Source organism: Colius striatus, unplaced genomic scaffold, assembly GCF_028858725.1.
Source record: "Colius striatus isolate bColStr4 unplaced genomic scaffold, bColStr4.1.hap1 scaffold_68, whole genome shotgun sequence".
NCBI classification, from domain to species: domain Eukaryota; kingdom Metazoa; phylum Chordata; class Aves; order Coliiformes; family Coliidae; genus Colius; species Colius striatus.
This window is the reverse complement of record NW_026908537.1, coordinates 473,455-488,256: the sequence shown is the minus strand read 5'-3', so window position 1 is coordinate 488,256 and position 14,802 is coordinate 473,455. Positions and strand designations below refer to the sequence as shown.

The 14,802-nt window shown below is 62.1% G+C and overlaps 1 protein-coding gene across 2 annotated transcripts in view; it reads left to right on the top strand.

Moving 5' to 3' along the window:
- Positions 1–4,223, top strand: part of ALDOA (aldolase, fructose-bisphosphate A) — a 38,358-nt gene extending 34,135 nt beyond the window's left edge. For both annotated transcript variants that reach the window (XM_062020203.1, XM_062020202.1), the window contains 2 exons: positions 2,832–3,031; positions 4,055–4,223. In XM_062020203.1, the coding sequence (XP_061876187.1) occupies positions 2,832–3,031; positions 4,055–4,150 (296 nt within the window). In that variant the 3' untranslated portion in view covers positions 4,151–4,223. The remainder of the gene's footprint in view (positions 1–2,831; positions 3,032–4,054) is intronic.
- Positions 4,224–14,802: the final 10,579 nt, after the last annotated feature.

The window sequence follows — 14,802 nt, the reverse complement described above, 5'->3', positions numbered from 1 at the left end:
GTGTCCCCAAGCCCATGGAGATGTCCCCATGATGTCCCCATGCCCATGTAGATGTCCCCATGGTGTCCCCAAGCCCATCTCCACCATCTCCTGGTGTCCCCATGGTGTCCCAGCCCCATGGAGATGTCCCCATGGTGTCCCCATGCCCATGGAGATGTCCCCATGGTGTCCCCAAGCCCATCTCCACCTTCTCCTGGTGTCCCCATGGTGTCCCCATGCCCATGGAGATGTCCCCATGGTGTGTCCATGCCCATCTCCACCATCTCCTGGTGTCCCCATGGTGTCCCCATGCCCATAACTACATCTCCATGCCCATCTCCACCATCTCCTGGTGTCCCCATGGTGTCCCCAACCCCATGGAGATGTCCCCATGATGTCCCCAAGCCCATCTCCACCTTCTCCTGGTGTCCCCATGGTGTCCCCAAGCCCATGGAGATGTCCCCATGGTGTCCTCATGCCCATGTAGATGTCCCCATGGTGTCCTCAAGCCCATCTCCATCTTCTTCTGGTCACCCCAAGCCCATGGAGATGTCCCCATGGTGTCCTCAAGCCCATCTCCACCTTCTCCTGATGGTCCCATGGTGTCCCCAGCCCCATGGAGATGTCCCCATGGTGTCCCCATGCCTATCTCCACCTTCTCCTGATGTCCCCATGGTGTCCCCATGTCCATCTCCACCTTCTCCTGATGGTCCCATGGTGTCCCCAAGCCCATGGAGATGTCCCCATGATGTCCCCAAGCCCATCTCCACCTTCTCCTGATGGTCCCATGGTGTCCCCAAGCCCATTGAGATGTCCCCATGGTGTCCCCAACCCCATGTAGATGTCCCCATGGTGTCCCCAAGCCCATCTCCATCATCTCCTGATGGTCCCATGGTGTCCCCAGCCCCATGGAGATGTCCCCATGGTGTCCCCATGCCTATCTCCACCTTCTCCTGATGTCCCCATGGTGTCCCCATGTCCATCTCCACCTTCTCCTGATGGTCCCATGGTGTCCCCAAGCCCATGGAGATGTCCCCATGATGTCCCCAAGCCCATCTCCACCTTCTCCTGATGGTCCCATGGTGTCCCCAAGCCCATTGAGATGTCCCCATGGTGTCCCCAACCCCATGTAGATGTCCCCATGGTGTCCCCATGCCCATCTCCATCATCTCCTGATGTCCCCATGGTGTCCCCAGCCCCATGGAGATGTCCCCATGGTGTCCCCATGTCCATCTCCACCTTCTCCTGGTGTCCCCATGGTGTCCCCATTCCCATCTCCACCTTGTCCTGGTGTCCCCATGGTGTCCCCAAGCCCATGTAGATGTCCCCATGGTGTGTCCATGCCCATCTCCACCATCTCCTGCTCACCCCATGCCCATGGAGATGTCCCCATGGTGTCCCCAAGCCCATCTCCACCATCTCCTGATGGTCCCATGGTGTCCCAGCCCCATGTAGCTGTCCCCATGGTGTCCCCAAGCCCATCTCCACCATCTCCTGATGGTCCCATGGTGTCCCCAGCCCCATGGAGATGTCTTCATGGTGTCTCCATGCCTATCTTCACCTTGTCCTGGTCACCCCAAGCCCATGGAGATGTCCCCATGGTGTCCTCAAGCCCATCTCCACCTTCTCCTGGTGTCCCCAGCCCCATGTAGATGTCCCCATGGTGTCCCCATGTCCATCTCCACCTTCTCCTGGTGTCCCCATGGTGTCCCCAAGCCCATGTAGATGTCCCCATGGTGTGTCCATGCCCATCTCCACCATCTCCTGCTCACCCCATGCCCATGGAGATGTCCCCATGGTGTCCTCATGCCCATGTAGATGTCCCCATGGTGTCTCCATGTCCATCTCCACCTTCTCCTGTTGTCCCCATGGTGTGCCCATGCCCATGTAGATATCCCCATGGTGTCCCCATGCCCATCTCCACCATCTCCTGATGGTCCCATGGTGTCCCCAAGCCCATGAAGATGTCCCCATGGTGTCTCCATGCCCATAACTACATCTCCATGTGCATCTCCACCTTCTCCTGGTGTCCCCATGGTGTCCCCAAGCCCATGGAGATGTCCCCATGATGTCCCCATGCCCATGTAGATGTCCCCATGGTGTCCCCAAGCCCATCTCCACCATCTCCTGGTGTCCCCATGGTGTCCCAGCCCCATGGAGATGTCCCCATGGTGTCCCCATGCCCATGGAGATGTCCCCATGGTGTCCCCAAGCCCATCTCCACCTTCTCCTGGTGTCCCCATGGTGTCCCCATGCCCATGGAGATGTCCCCATGGTGTGTCCATGCCCATCTCCACCATCTCCTGGTGTCCCCATGGTGTCCCCATGCCCATAACTACATCTCCATGCCCATCTCCACCATCTCCTGGTGTCCCCATGGTGTCCCCAACCCCATGGAGATGTCCCCATGATGTCCCCAAGCCCATCTCCACCTTCTCCTGGTGTCCCCATGGTGTCCCCAAGCCCATGGAGATGTCCCCATGGTGTCCTCATGCCCATGTAGATGTCCCCATGGTGTCCTCAAGCCCATCTCCATCTTCTTCTGGTCACCCCGACCCCATGGAGATGTCCCCATGGTGTCCTCAAGCCCATCTCCACCATCTCCTGATGGTCCCATGGTGTCCCCAGCCCCATGGAGATGTCCCCATGGTGTCCCCAAGCCCATCTCCACCTTCTCCTGATGTCCCCATGGTGTCTCCAAGCCCATCTCCACCATCTCCTGATGTCCCCATGGTGTCTCCATGCCCATCTCCACCATCTCCTGGTGTCCCCATGGTGTCCCCAACCCCATGGAGATGTCCCCATGGTGTCCCCAAGCCCATCTCCACCATCTCCTGACCTTCTGTCCCCAGGCATCACCTTCCTGTCTGGTGGCCAGAGCGAGGAGGAGGCCTCCATCAACCTCAACGCCATCAACCGCTGTCCCCTGGCCAAGCCCTGGGCCTTGACCTTCTCCTACGGGCGCGCTCTGCAGGCCTCGGCCCTCAAGGCCTGGGCTGGCAAGAAGGACAACACCAAGGCTGCCCAGGAGGAGTATGTCAAGAGGGCCCTGGTAAGGAGCAGGCAGCAGGCCCTGGGGAACATCTCAGGGGGGTTCTGGTGGGTCCCCATCACCATGTGAGGAGGTTGGAGGGGTCCTGGAGGTCAGGAAGGGCCCTGGGGAACATCTCAGGGGGGTTCTGGTGGGTCCCCATCATGATGTGAGGTGGTTGGGAGCTGCTGGGACCATGGAGAAGGTCCAAAGAGCCCCTGGGGAACATCTCAGGGGCGTTGTGGTGGGTCCCCATCATGATGTGAGGAGGTTGGAGGGGTCCTGGAGGTCAGGGTGGCCCTTGGAGGTATCTCAAGGGGGTTGTGGTGGGTCCCCATCACCATGTGAGAAGGTTGGAGGGGTCTTGGAGGTCAGGGTGGCCCTTGGAGGCATCTCAGGGGGGTTGTGGTGGGTCCCCATCACCATGTGAGGAGGTTGGAGGGGTCATGAGGTCAGGAAGGGCCATTGGAGGCATCTCAGGGGGGTTCTGGTGGGTCCCCATCATGATGTGAGCAGGTTGGGAGCTGGTTTGGGGCTGCTGGGACCATGGAGAAGGTCCAAAGGGCCCCTGGGGAACATCTAAGGGGGGTTGTGGTGGGTCCCCATCACCATGTGAGGAGGTTGGAGGGCTCTTGGAGGTCAGGGTGGGCCTTGGAGGCATCTCAGGTGGGTTCCCATAGTGATGGTGAGATGGTTTGGGGCTGGTGGGACCATGGAGAAGCTCCTTGGAGGCATCTCAGTGGGGTTCTGGTGGGTCCCCATCTCCATGTGAGGAGGTTGGAGGGGTCCTGGAGGTCAGGGTGGCCCTTGGAGGTATCTCAGGGGGTTGTGGTGGGTCCCCATCATGATGTGAGATGGTTTGGGGCTGGTGGGACCATGGAGAAGCTCCTTGGAGGCATCTCAGGGGGTTGTGGTGGGTCCCCATCACCACGTGAGGAGCTTGGAGGGGTCAGGAGGGTTGTGTTGGTTCCCCGTGACCGCGCGCTGTGATTGGACGTCCGGGGGGGGCGTGTCCCGGCGCGTGACGTCACTTCCTGTCGGCAGGCCAACTCGCTGGCGTGTCAGGGCAAGTACAGCCCCAGCGGCGCGGCCGGGGCGGCGGCCAGCGAGTCGCTCTTCGTGTCCAACCACGCCTACTGATGACGTCATCGGCACGCGCCACGGCCCGCCCCCGGAGAGAGGGAGAGGGGGAATAAAGATGGCGGCCACTGAACCGCGGAGTGTCCTTGGGGGGGCGGAAGTGGGGGAGGGGAGGCCGGAAATGGGGGAGGGGAGGCTGGAAATGCGGGAGAGGAGGCCGGAAGTGGGGGAGGGGAGGCCGGAAATGAGGGGGAAAGGCCGGAAGTGGGGGAAGGGAGGCCGGAAATGAGGGAGGAGAGGCCGAAGTGAGGGGGAAAGGCCGGAAATGGGGGAAAGGGGAAGGGAATGAGGCAAAAATGCCAGAAATGAGGGGAGGAGGCCGGAAGTGGGGGAGGGGAGAGTGGAAGTGGGGAAGGGGAGGCCGGAAGTGGGGAAGGGGAGGCCGGAAGTGAGGGGGAAAGGCCGGAAGTGGGGAAGGGGAGGCCGGAAATGAGGGTAAGGGGGAGGGAATGAGGCAAAAAGGCCAGAAATGGGGGAGAGGGGGCCGGAAGTGGGGGAGGGGAGGCCGGAAGTGGGGGAAGGAGCCGGAAGTGAGGAAGGGGCGGCAGGAAGTGGGGGAGGGGAGGCCAGAAGTGAGGGAGAAAGGCCGGAAATGGGGGAGGGGAGGCTGGAAGTGAGGGGGAAAGGCCGGAAATGGGGGAGGGGAGGCCGGAAGTGAGGGAGGGGAGGCCGGAAGTGAGGGGGAAAGGCCGGAAATGGGGGAGGGGAGGATGGAAATGGGGGAAGGGAGGCTGGAAGTGAGGGAGAGGAGGCCGGAAATGGGGGAAAGGGGAAGGGAATGAGGCAAAAATGCCGGAAATGAGGGGAGGAGGCCGGAAGTGGGGGAGGGGAGACTGGAAGTAGGGAAGGGGAGGCCGGAAGTGGGGAAGGGGAGGCCGGAAATAGGGGAGGGGAGGCCGGAAGTGAGGGGAAAAGGCCGGAAATGGGGGAGGGGAGGCCAGAAGTGAGGGAGGGGAGGCCAGTAGTGGGGGGTAAGGGGGAGGGAATGAGGCAAAAAGGCCGGAAATGGGGTAGGGGAGGCTGGAAATGGAGGGGAGGAGCCGGAAGTGGGGGGGAAGGGGGAGGGAATGAGGTGGAAAGGCCGGAAATGGAGGGAGAGAAAGCGGAAATGGGGGAAAGAGACCGGAAGTGGAAGGGAGGAGGGTGGAAATGGGGAAAGTGAACCGGAAGTGAGGGGAAAGAAACCGGAAGGGGGCAAAAACGGGACAAGAAGACTGGAAGTGGAAGGGAAGAGGGTGGAAATGGGGGGAAAAGGACCGGAAGTGAGAGGAAAGAAGCAGGAAGTGGGTGGGAAGGGGGCGGGAATAGGGTAGAGAGGGCGGAAATGGGCATTAAGGGGGCGGAATTTGGGCCAAGAGACCGGAAGTTTAAGGGAAGAGGGTGGAAGTGGGGAAAGTGGTCCGGAAGTGGGTTGGAAGGGGGCGAAAATGGGGCCAAAAGACCGGAAGTGGGGAGGAAGAGGCCGGATATGGGGGGAGAGAGAGCGGAAATGGATGGGAAGGTGGTGGAAATGGGGCAAAGAGGCCGGAAATAAGGGAAAGAGACCGGAAGTGGCGGCAAAGAGGCCGGAAATGGGGGAGAGAGAGTGGGAAGGGGACACAAATAGGGCAAAGAGACCGGAAATGGGGGGAAAAGGTGTGGAAAGGGGGCGGAAATGGGGTGAAGAGACCGGAAGTGGGGGGAGGGGGTGGAAATTGGGGTGGAAGAAGCGGAAATAAGGGGAGAGGGGCGGGAAATGGGGGGGAAAGAGGCAAAAATGGGGGCGGGGGAGGTGGAAATGGGAGGAAAGAGACCGGAAATGGGCGGGAAATGGCAGAAATGGAGGGGAAAAGAGCGGGAAATGGGGGAGGGGTCGGAAATGGAGGAGGAAAAGGTGGAAATGAGGGAAAAGGGACCCCAAAATGAGGAAGGGGCGTCAAACTGGGGGGGTCTGAGACCTCCAAGTGAGGGGGGAGACCCCAAAATGGGGGAGAGAGACCCTAAAAGGGGAGTCTGGGGAGGTCTGAGACCTTTAAGTGGGGGAGGGACCCCAAAAGGGGGGTCTGAGGGGGTCTGAGAGCCCCGAAATGGGGGAGGAGGACCCCAAAATGAAGGGGGGAGACCCCAAAATGACGAGGGGACCCCAAAAAGGGGGTTCAGGGGCGTCTGAGAGCCCCAAATGAGGGAGGGAGACCCCCAGATGGGGCCAGAAATGGGCGGGGAGGGGCCGGAAGTGGTGGGGGAGGGGCCGGAAATGGGCAGGGAGGAACCGGAAATGGCGGGGGAGGGGTCGGAAATGGGCAGGGAGGGGGCGGAAATGGTGGAGGAGGGGCCGAAAATGGGCAGGAAGAAGCCGGAAATGGTATGGGAGGAGCCGGAAATGGGCAGGGAGGGCCCGGAAATGAGCAGGGAGGGGCTGGAGATGGTGTGGGAGGAGCCGGAAATGGGTAGGAAGAAGCCGGAAATGGTGTGGGAGGAGCCGGAAATGGGCAGAGAGGGGCCGGAAATGCTGGGGGAGGGGCGCTGAGAGCCCAGCAACGAGCCGGGGGGGGGATGAAACACCCCAAAAGGGGGAGGGGGGGGGAGGGGGAGGAGCCTGAAATGGGGGGAGGGGGCTCCAGAGTGAGGCCACAACACAAAGGGGGGAGCAGCAGCCAATGGGGGGGCTGGGGGGGGGGGTGGGGGCCCCCAAACGAGGGGGGAGGAACCCCAAAAGTGAGTGAGAGGCTCTGGGCAGTCTCACAGTGGGGGATCCTCATTTTGGGGGGTCAGACCCCCACCAGACCCCTCCCCCCCTTCCCCTGAACCCATTCGAGGGTCTCTCCCCTACCCCAAACCCCCTTTTTTGGGGCTCAGACCCCCCCTCCCCCCACTTTTGGGGTCCCACCCTCGGGGGTGGGGTCTCACCCCATCCCCAAACCCCCTGCTTGGGGTCTCCCTCCTCAATTTGGGGCTCTCAGACCCCCCCAAACCCCCCCTGGGGGACCCCAAAATGGGGGGAGGGCGCTCTGGGGAGGGGAGGTCTGAGACCCAAATTGAGGGGGGTCCCCGGGGCGGGGTTTGGGGGGATCTGAGACCCCCAAAATGGGGGGGGGATCCTAAAAAGGGGGTTCGAAGGGGTCTGGGGGGGGTCTGAGAGCCCCAAACCGGGGGGTGGGACCCCAAAAGGAGGGGGAGGGACCCCAAAGGGGGGTCTGAGGGAGGGACTGAGACCCCTAATTGGGGGGGAACCCCTAAAAGAGGGGCATAGGACCCCAAAATGAGGGGATGGGACCCCAAAAGGGGCTTTTTGGGGGGGTCTGAGACCCCAAAAGAGGGGGTCGGGACCCCTAAATAAGAGGCTGGACCCCAAAATTGGGGGTTGGGGGGGTCTGAGAGCACCAAATGAGGGGGAGAGACCCCAAAATGAGGGGGAGGGACCCCAAAAAGGGGCTTTGGGGGGGGTCTGAGACCCCTAAATGGGGGGAGTGGGACCCCAAAAGTGGCGTTTGGGGAGGTTTTGGGGGGGTCTGAGCCCCCCAAACGAGGGGTTGGGACCCCAAAAGGGGAATTTGGGGGAGTCTGGGGGGGTTTAAGGGGTATTTAGGGGGGTTTGGGGATGTCTGAGCCCCCCCAAACGATTTAGGAGGACCCCTAAAGGGAGAGTTGGACCCCAGAAGGGGGGTTTGGGGGGATCTGGGGGTGTCTGAGTCCCCTAAATTGGGTGGGTGGGACCCCAAAACTGGGATTTGGGGGTGTCTGGGGGGATTTAAGGGGTATTTAGGGGGGGTTTGGGAGGGTCTGAGACCCCCAAATGAGGGGGAGGGACCCCAAAAGGGGGGTCTGGGGGGTTTTAAGGGGTATTTAGGGGGATTTGGGGATGTCTGGGGGTGTCTGAGCCCCCCAAACAAGGGGGTGGGACCACTTAAGGGGGGTCTGAGACCCCTAAATGGGGGGGCTGGGACCCCAAAAGTAGGGTTTGGGGGTGTCTGGGGGGGGGGTTAAGAGGTATTTGGGAGGGTTTGGGGGTGTCTGAGCCCCCTAAACGAGGGGGGGGGACCCCTAAAAGGGGGTCTGGGGGGGTCTGAGCCCCCTAAATGAGGGGGTTGGGACCCCAAAAGTGGGGTTTGGGTGGATCTGAGGGGGTTTAAGGGGTATTTAGTGGGGGTCTGGGGGGATCTGAGACCTCCCAAACGAGGGGTGGGACCCCAAAAGGTGGGGTTGGACCCCAGAAGGGTGGTCTGGGGGGGTCTGAGACCCCTAAATTGGGAGGGTGGGACCCCAAAAGGGGTGTCTGGGGGGGGTTAAGGGGGGGTCTGGGGGGGTCTGAGGGTGTCTGAGCCGCCCAAACGAGGGATTGGGACCCCAAAAGGGGGGTTTGGGGGTGTCTGGGGGGGGTTTAAGGGGTATTTCTGGGGGGTTTGGGGGGGTCTGGGGGGGTTCGAGCCCCCCAAAAGACGGGGGGTGACCCCAGAAGGGGGGGGTTGGACCGCAAAAGTGGGGTTTGGGGGAGGTCTGGGTGGGTCTGGGGGTGTCTGAGCCCCCCAAAAGGGGGATGGGACCCCAAAATGACGAGTGGGACCCCAAAAGGGGGTTTGGGGGGGTCTGAGAGCCACAAACCGGGGGAGAGGGACCCTAAAGTGAGGGGAGAACCCCAAAAGGAGGGTCTGGGGGGGATTGAGAGCCCCAAAATGGGGAGAGAGACCCCTAAATGGAGGGATGGGACCCCAAAATGAGGGGTGTGGGGGGGTCTGAGACACCCTAAATTAGGGATGGGACCCCGAAATGGGGGGGAGGCACCTCAAAAGGGGGGGATGAGACACCAAAAGGGGGTTTTGGGGGGTCTGGGACCCCTAATTTGGGGAGAGGAACCCTAAAGGGGGGGGTGGGACCCCAAAATGAGGGGGAGGGACCCCAGAAAGGGGGTTTGGGGTGGTCTGAGACCCCTAAATGGGAGGAGTGGGACCCCAGAAGTGGGATTTAGGGGTGTCTGGAAGGGTTTAAGGGGTATTAAGGGTGGTCTGGGGAGGTTTGGGGGGGTCTGAGCCCCAAATGAGGGGGGGAGACCCCTAAAGGGGGGGGGTGGGACCCCAAAAGCGGAGTTTGGGGGGTCTGGGAGGTGTCTGGGGGTGTCTGAGCCCCCCAAACGAGGGGTTGGGACCCCAGAAGGGACTTTTGGGGGTGTCTGGGGGGGTTTAAGGGGTATTTAGTGGGGGTTTGGGGGGGTCTGGGGGCGTCTGAGACCCCTAAATGAGGGGGCTGAGACCCCAAAAGGGGAATTTGGGGGGGTCTGGGGGTGTCTGGGGCCCCCAAACGAGGGGCTGGGACCCCAAAAGGGGGGTTTGGGAGTGTCTGAGACCCCCAAATGAGGGAGAGGGACCCCAAAAGGGGGGTCTGGGGGGTTTTAAGGGGTATTTAGGGGGGTCTGGGGGGGTCTGGGGGTGTCTGAGCCCCCCAAACGAGGGAGGAGACCCCTAAAGGGGGTGGTGGGACCCCAGAAGAGGGGTCTGGGGGTATCTGGGGGGGGTTTAAGGGGTATTTAGGGGGGTCTGGGGGTGGCTGGGGGTGGCTGAGCCCCCCAAAAGAGTGGAAGGGACCCCAAAATGGGGTTTTGGGGGTGTCTGAGACCCCTAAATGGGGGGAGAGACCCCAAAAGTGGCGTTTGAGGGTGTCTGGGGGGGGGTTAAGGGGGTTTAGGGGGGGTCTGGGGGGGTTTGGGGGTGTCTGAGCCCCCCAAACGAGGGGTTGGGACCCCAAAAGGGGGGTTTGGGGGTGTCTGGGGGGGGTTTAAGGGGTATTTAGGGGGGTTTTGGGGGTGTCTGAGACCCCCAAATGGGGGGATTGGACCCCAAAATGATGGGGGGGCGTCAAATTGGGGGTGTCTTAACCCCCAAATAGGGGGGAGGGACCCCAAAAGTGGGGTTTGGGGGGGGTCTGGGGGGGTTTGGGGATGTCTGAGTCCCCCAAAAGGGGGGTGAGAGCCCAGAAGGGGGGTTTTGGGGGGTCTGGGGGGTGTCTGAGACCCCTAAATGGGGGGGAGGGACCCCAAAAGGGGGGTTTGGGGGGGGTCTGGGGGGTCTGACACCCCCAGATGAGGGGGGAGGGACCCCAGAAGGGGCGTTTAGGGGTGTCTGGGGGGGGTTTAAGGGGTATTTAGGGGGGGTCTGGGGGGGTTTAGGGGGGTCTGAGCCCCCCAAAAGATGGGGAAGGACCCCAAAATGGGGGTTTGGGGGTGTCTGGGGGGGTTTAAGGGGGGTTTGGGGGTGTCTGGGGGGGGTTTAAGGGGTATTTAAGGGGGGTTTGGGGGGGTCTGAATCCCCAAATAGGGGGGAGGTGCCCCAAAAGTGGGGTTTGGGGGTGTCTGGGGGGGCTTAAGGGGTATTTAGGGGGGGTCTGAGACCCCCAAAAAGGGGGTGGGACCCCAAAAGTGGGGTTTGGGGGTGTCTGGGGGGGTTTGGGGGTGTCTGGGGGGGTTTAAGGGAGGTTTTGGGGGTGTCTGGGGGGGTTTGGGGGTGTCTGGGGGGTTTTAGGGGTGTCTGGGGGCTTTAAGGGGGGTTTTGGGGGTGTCTGGGGGGCTTTAAGGCGGTTTGGGGGTGTCTGGGGGGTTTTAGGGGTGTCTGGGGGCTTTAAGGGGGGTTTTGGGGGTGTCTGGGGGGCTTTAAGGCGGGTTTGGGGGTGTCTGGGGGGCTTTAAGGGGGGTTTGGGGGTGTCTGGGGGGCTTTAAGGGGGGTTTTGGGGGTGCCCGAACCCCCCCAGACGCGCGTTTGTGCCCCCAGACGGGTTTCGGGGCCGCTGCGAGGCCGCGGCGGGTCCCGGCGGGTTTGGGGGTGCCAGGGGGGGGGCCCCAAAAGCGGCGGGAGGGGCCCAACCCCCCCCCCCCCCCCCAGGGGTCGGGCACTAGGACCCTGCGCGGGGCGGCGGCGTGACGTCACTTCCGGCGAGGAGAGGCCGGAAGCGGAAGTCGCTGGCGAGGGGAAGCGGCGGCGGCTCCGCGGTGAGAGCGCGGGAAAGCGGCGCGCGGCTCGTTAGCGTTAATTAGCGCTAATTGGCGTTGGTCGGCGCTAATTGGCGTTAATTGGCGGCGGCGGGGGCGCGGTGGCGTTAATTGGGGCGGGTCCGGGCCGGCGGGAAGCGGAAGTGGCCGGAACGGGGCGGCTGCGGCCTAGACGGGCCACTGAGGCCTGGCGCGTGGCGAGCGAGGCCCGGCCGGGCCCGAACGGGGCCACCGACCCCTGTAAAGGGGCTACTGACAGCCCGGAGTGGCTACTGAGGCCCTAGGGGTGGCTACTGACCGCTAGAGGTGGCTACTGAGTCTCTAGGGGTGGCCACTGAAACCCCTGAGTGGCTACTGAGGCCCTAGAGGTGGCTACCGACCCTTCTAAGGTGGCTACTGACCGCCCCGAGTGGCTACTGACCCTTAGAGGTGGCTACTGACGTCTAGAGGTGGCTACTGAGGCCTTAGAGGTCGCTACTGAGCCCCAGCTGGGCTCAAACCCCCCCTGAGGTGGCCACTGACCTGTTAGAGGTGGCTATTGAGTCTCTACAGGTGGCTACAGACTCCTCTGAGGTGGCCACTGACCCCCCTGAGGTGGCTACTGAGTCTCTACAGGTGGCTACTGACCCTCCTGAGGTGGCCACTGACTGCTAGAGGTGGCCACTGACCCCCCTGAGGTGGCCACTGACCTGTTAGAGGTGGCTACTGACCCCCCTGAGGTGGCCACTGACCTGTTAGAGGTGGCTACTGACAGCCCTGAGTGGCTACTGACCGCTAGAGGTGGCTACTGAGGCCCTAGAGGTGGCTACTGAGTCTCTAGGGGTGGCTACTGACCCCCCTGAGGTGGCCACTGACCGCTAGAGGTGGCCACTGAGCCCTTAGAGGTGGCCACTGACACCCCTGAGTGGCTACTGACCGTTCTAAGGTGGCTACTGACTGCTAGAGGTGGCTACTGAGTCTCTAGAGGTGGCCACTGACCCTTCTATTGTGGCTACTGACCGCTAGAGGTGGCTACTGACCTGTTAGAGGTGGCTACTGACACCCCTGAGGTGGCTACTGACCTCTAGAGGTGGCCACTGACCTGTTAGAGGTGGCTACTGAGTCCCTAGAGGTGGCCACTGACCGCTAGAGGTGGCCACTGACCCTTCTAAGGTGGCTACTGACCCCCTGAGGTGGCCACTGAGCCCCAGCTGGGCTCAACCCCCCCCTGAGGTGGCTACTGACCTGTTAGAGGTGGCTACTGAATCCCTAGAGGTGGCTACTGACCCTTCTATTGTGGCTACTGACCCGTTAGAGGTGGCTACTGAGCACCCTGAAGTGGCTGCTGAGCCCTTAGAGGTGACCACTGAGCCCCTGGGGGTGGCCACTGACCTGTTAGAGGTGGCTACTGAGCCCTTAGAGGTGGCCACTGAGTCCCAGCTGGGCTCAAACCTCCCCTGAGGTGGCCACTGACTCCTCCAAGGTGGCTACTGAGCCCCTAGAGGTGGCTACTGAGCCCTTAGAGGTGGCCACTGACCCCCCTGAGGTGGCCACTGAGCCCTTAGAGGTGCCTGTTGACTGCACTGAGGTGGCCACTGACCCTCTAGAGGTGGCCACTGACCCTTCTAAGGTGGCTACTGACCCCCCTGAGGTGGCCACTGAGCCCCAGCTGGGCTCAACCCCCCCCTGAGGTGGCTACTGACCTGTTAGAGGTGGCTACTGAATCCCTAGAGGTGGCTACTGACCTCTAGAGGTGGCCAGTGACCTGTTAGAGGTGGCTACTGACCCTTAGAGGTGGCCACTGAGGCCTTAGTGGTGGCTGCTGACCCCCCTGAGGTGGTTACTGAGCCCTTAGATGTGGCTACTGACCTATTAGAGGTGGCTACTGAGCCCTTAGAGGTGGCTACTGAGTCTCTAGAGGTGGCCACTGACCTGTTAGAAGTGGCTACCGACCCCCCTGAGGTGGCCACTGATCTCTGGGAGGGTCTAACCCCCCCTTGAAGTGGCCACTTACCCATTAGAGGTGGCTACTGAGCCTCCCAGTGTGGCTACTGACTCCTCTGAGGTGGCCACTGACCTGTTAGAGGTGGCCACTGACCCTTCTAAGTGGGCTATTGACCTCTAGAGGTGGCTACTGAGTCCCTAGAGGTGGCTACTGACTCCTCTGAGGTGGCCACTGACCTCTAGGAGGGTCCAACCCCACCCCTGAGGTGGCCACTGACCCTCTTAAGCTGGCTACTGAGCCCTTAGAGGTGGCTACTGACCTGTTAGAGGTGGCCACTGACCCCCCTGAGGTGGCTACTGAGCCCTTAGAGGTGGCCACTGAGCCCCTGGGGGTGGCTACTGAACCTTCTAAGGTGGCTACTGCCCTCTAGAGGTGGCCACTGACCTCTTTAAAGTGGCTACTGACCCTTCTAAGGTGGCTACTGAGCCCTTAGAGGTGGCCACTTACCACCCTGAGGTGGCCACTGACCTGTTAGAGGTGGCTACTGACCTCTAGAGGTGGCTACTGAGTCTCTAGAGGTGGCCACTGACCTGTTAGAAGTGGCTACCGACCCCCCTGAGGTGGCCACTGATCTCTGGAAGGGTCTAACCCCCCCTTGAAGTGGCCACTTACCCATTAGAGGTGGCTGCTGAGCCTCCCAATGTGGCCACTGACCCCCCTGAGGTGGCTACTGAGCCCTTAGAGGTGGCCACTGAGCCCCTGGGGGTGGCCACTGAGGTGGTGACTGACCTCTAGAGGTGGCTACTGAGCCCTTAGAGGTGGCTACTGACCCTTCTATTGTGGCTACTGAGCCCCTAGAGGTGGCTACTGACCCCTCAGAGGTGGCCACTGACCCCTTTGAAGTGGCCACTGACCCTCTAGAGGTGGCCACTGACCCCTCTGAAGTGGCCACCAACCACCAACCCCTTAAACCACCCTCCCCCCCCCCCCCCCGACCATTCCCGGTGGCTCCCGGCCTGGGGGCGTGGCCAATGACCATGGGGGCGTGGCCAATGACCACGGGGCGTGGCCAATGACCATGGGGGCGTGGCCAATGGACATGGGGGCGTGGCCAACGACAATGGGGGCGTGGCCAATGGACATGGGGGCATGACCAATGACATTGAGGACGTGGCCAATGGACATGGGGGCGTGGCCAATGACAATGGGGACGTGGCCAATGACCGTGGGGGAGTGGCCAATGACCATAGGGGCGTGGCCAATGACAATGGGGACGTGGCCAATGACCGTGGGGGAGTGGCCAATGACCATAGGGGCGTGGCCAATGACAATGGGGACGTGGCCAATGGCCATGGGGGAGTGGCCAATGACCATAGGGGCGTGGCCAATGACAATGGGGACGTGGCCAATGGACATGGGGGCGTGGTCAATGGACAGGGGGCGTGGCCAATGACCATGGGGGAGTGGCCAATGGCCATGGGGCCGTGTCCCTCGGCCAATCAGCGCGCGTGCTGCCGCAGGGGGCGTGGCCAGGCGCAGGGGGCGTGGCCAATGGCAATGAGGCCGTGTCCCCCAGCCAATCAGCGCTCATGCTGCCGCAGGGGGCGTGGCCAGGCGCAGGGGGCGTGGCCATAGCAATGGGGGCGTGGCCAATGGCAATGAGGCCGTGTCCCCAGCCAATCAGCGCGCGTGCTGCCGCAGGGGGCGTGGCCAGGCGCAGGGGGCGTGGCCATAGCAATGGGGGCGTGGCCAATGGCCATGAGGCCGTGTCCCCCA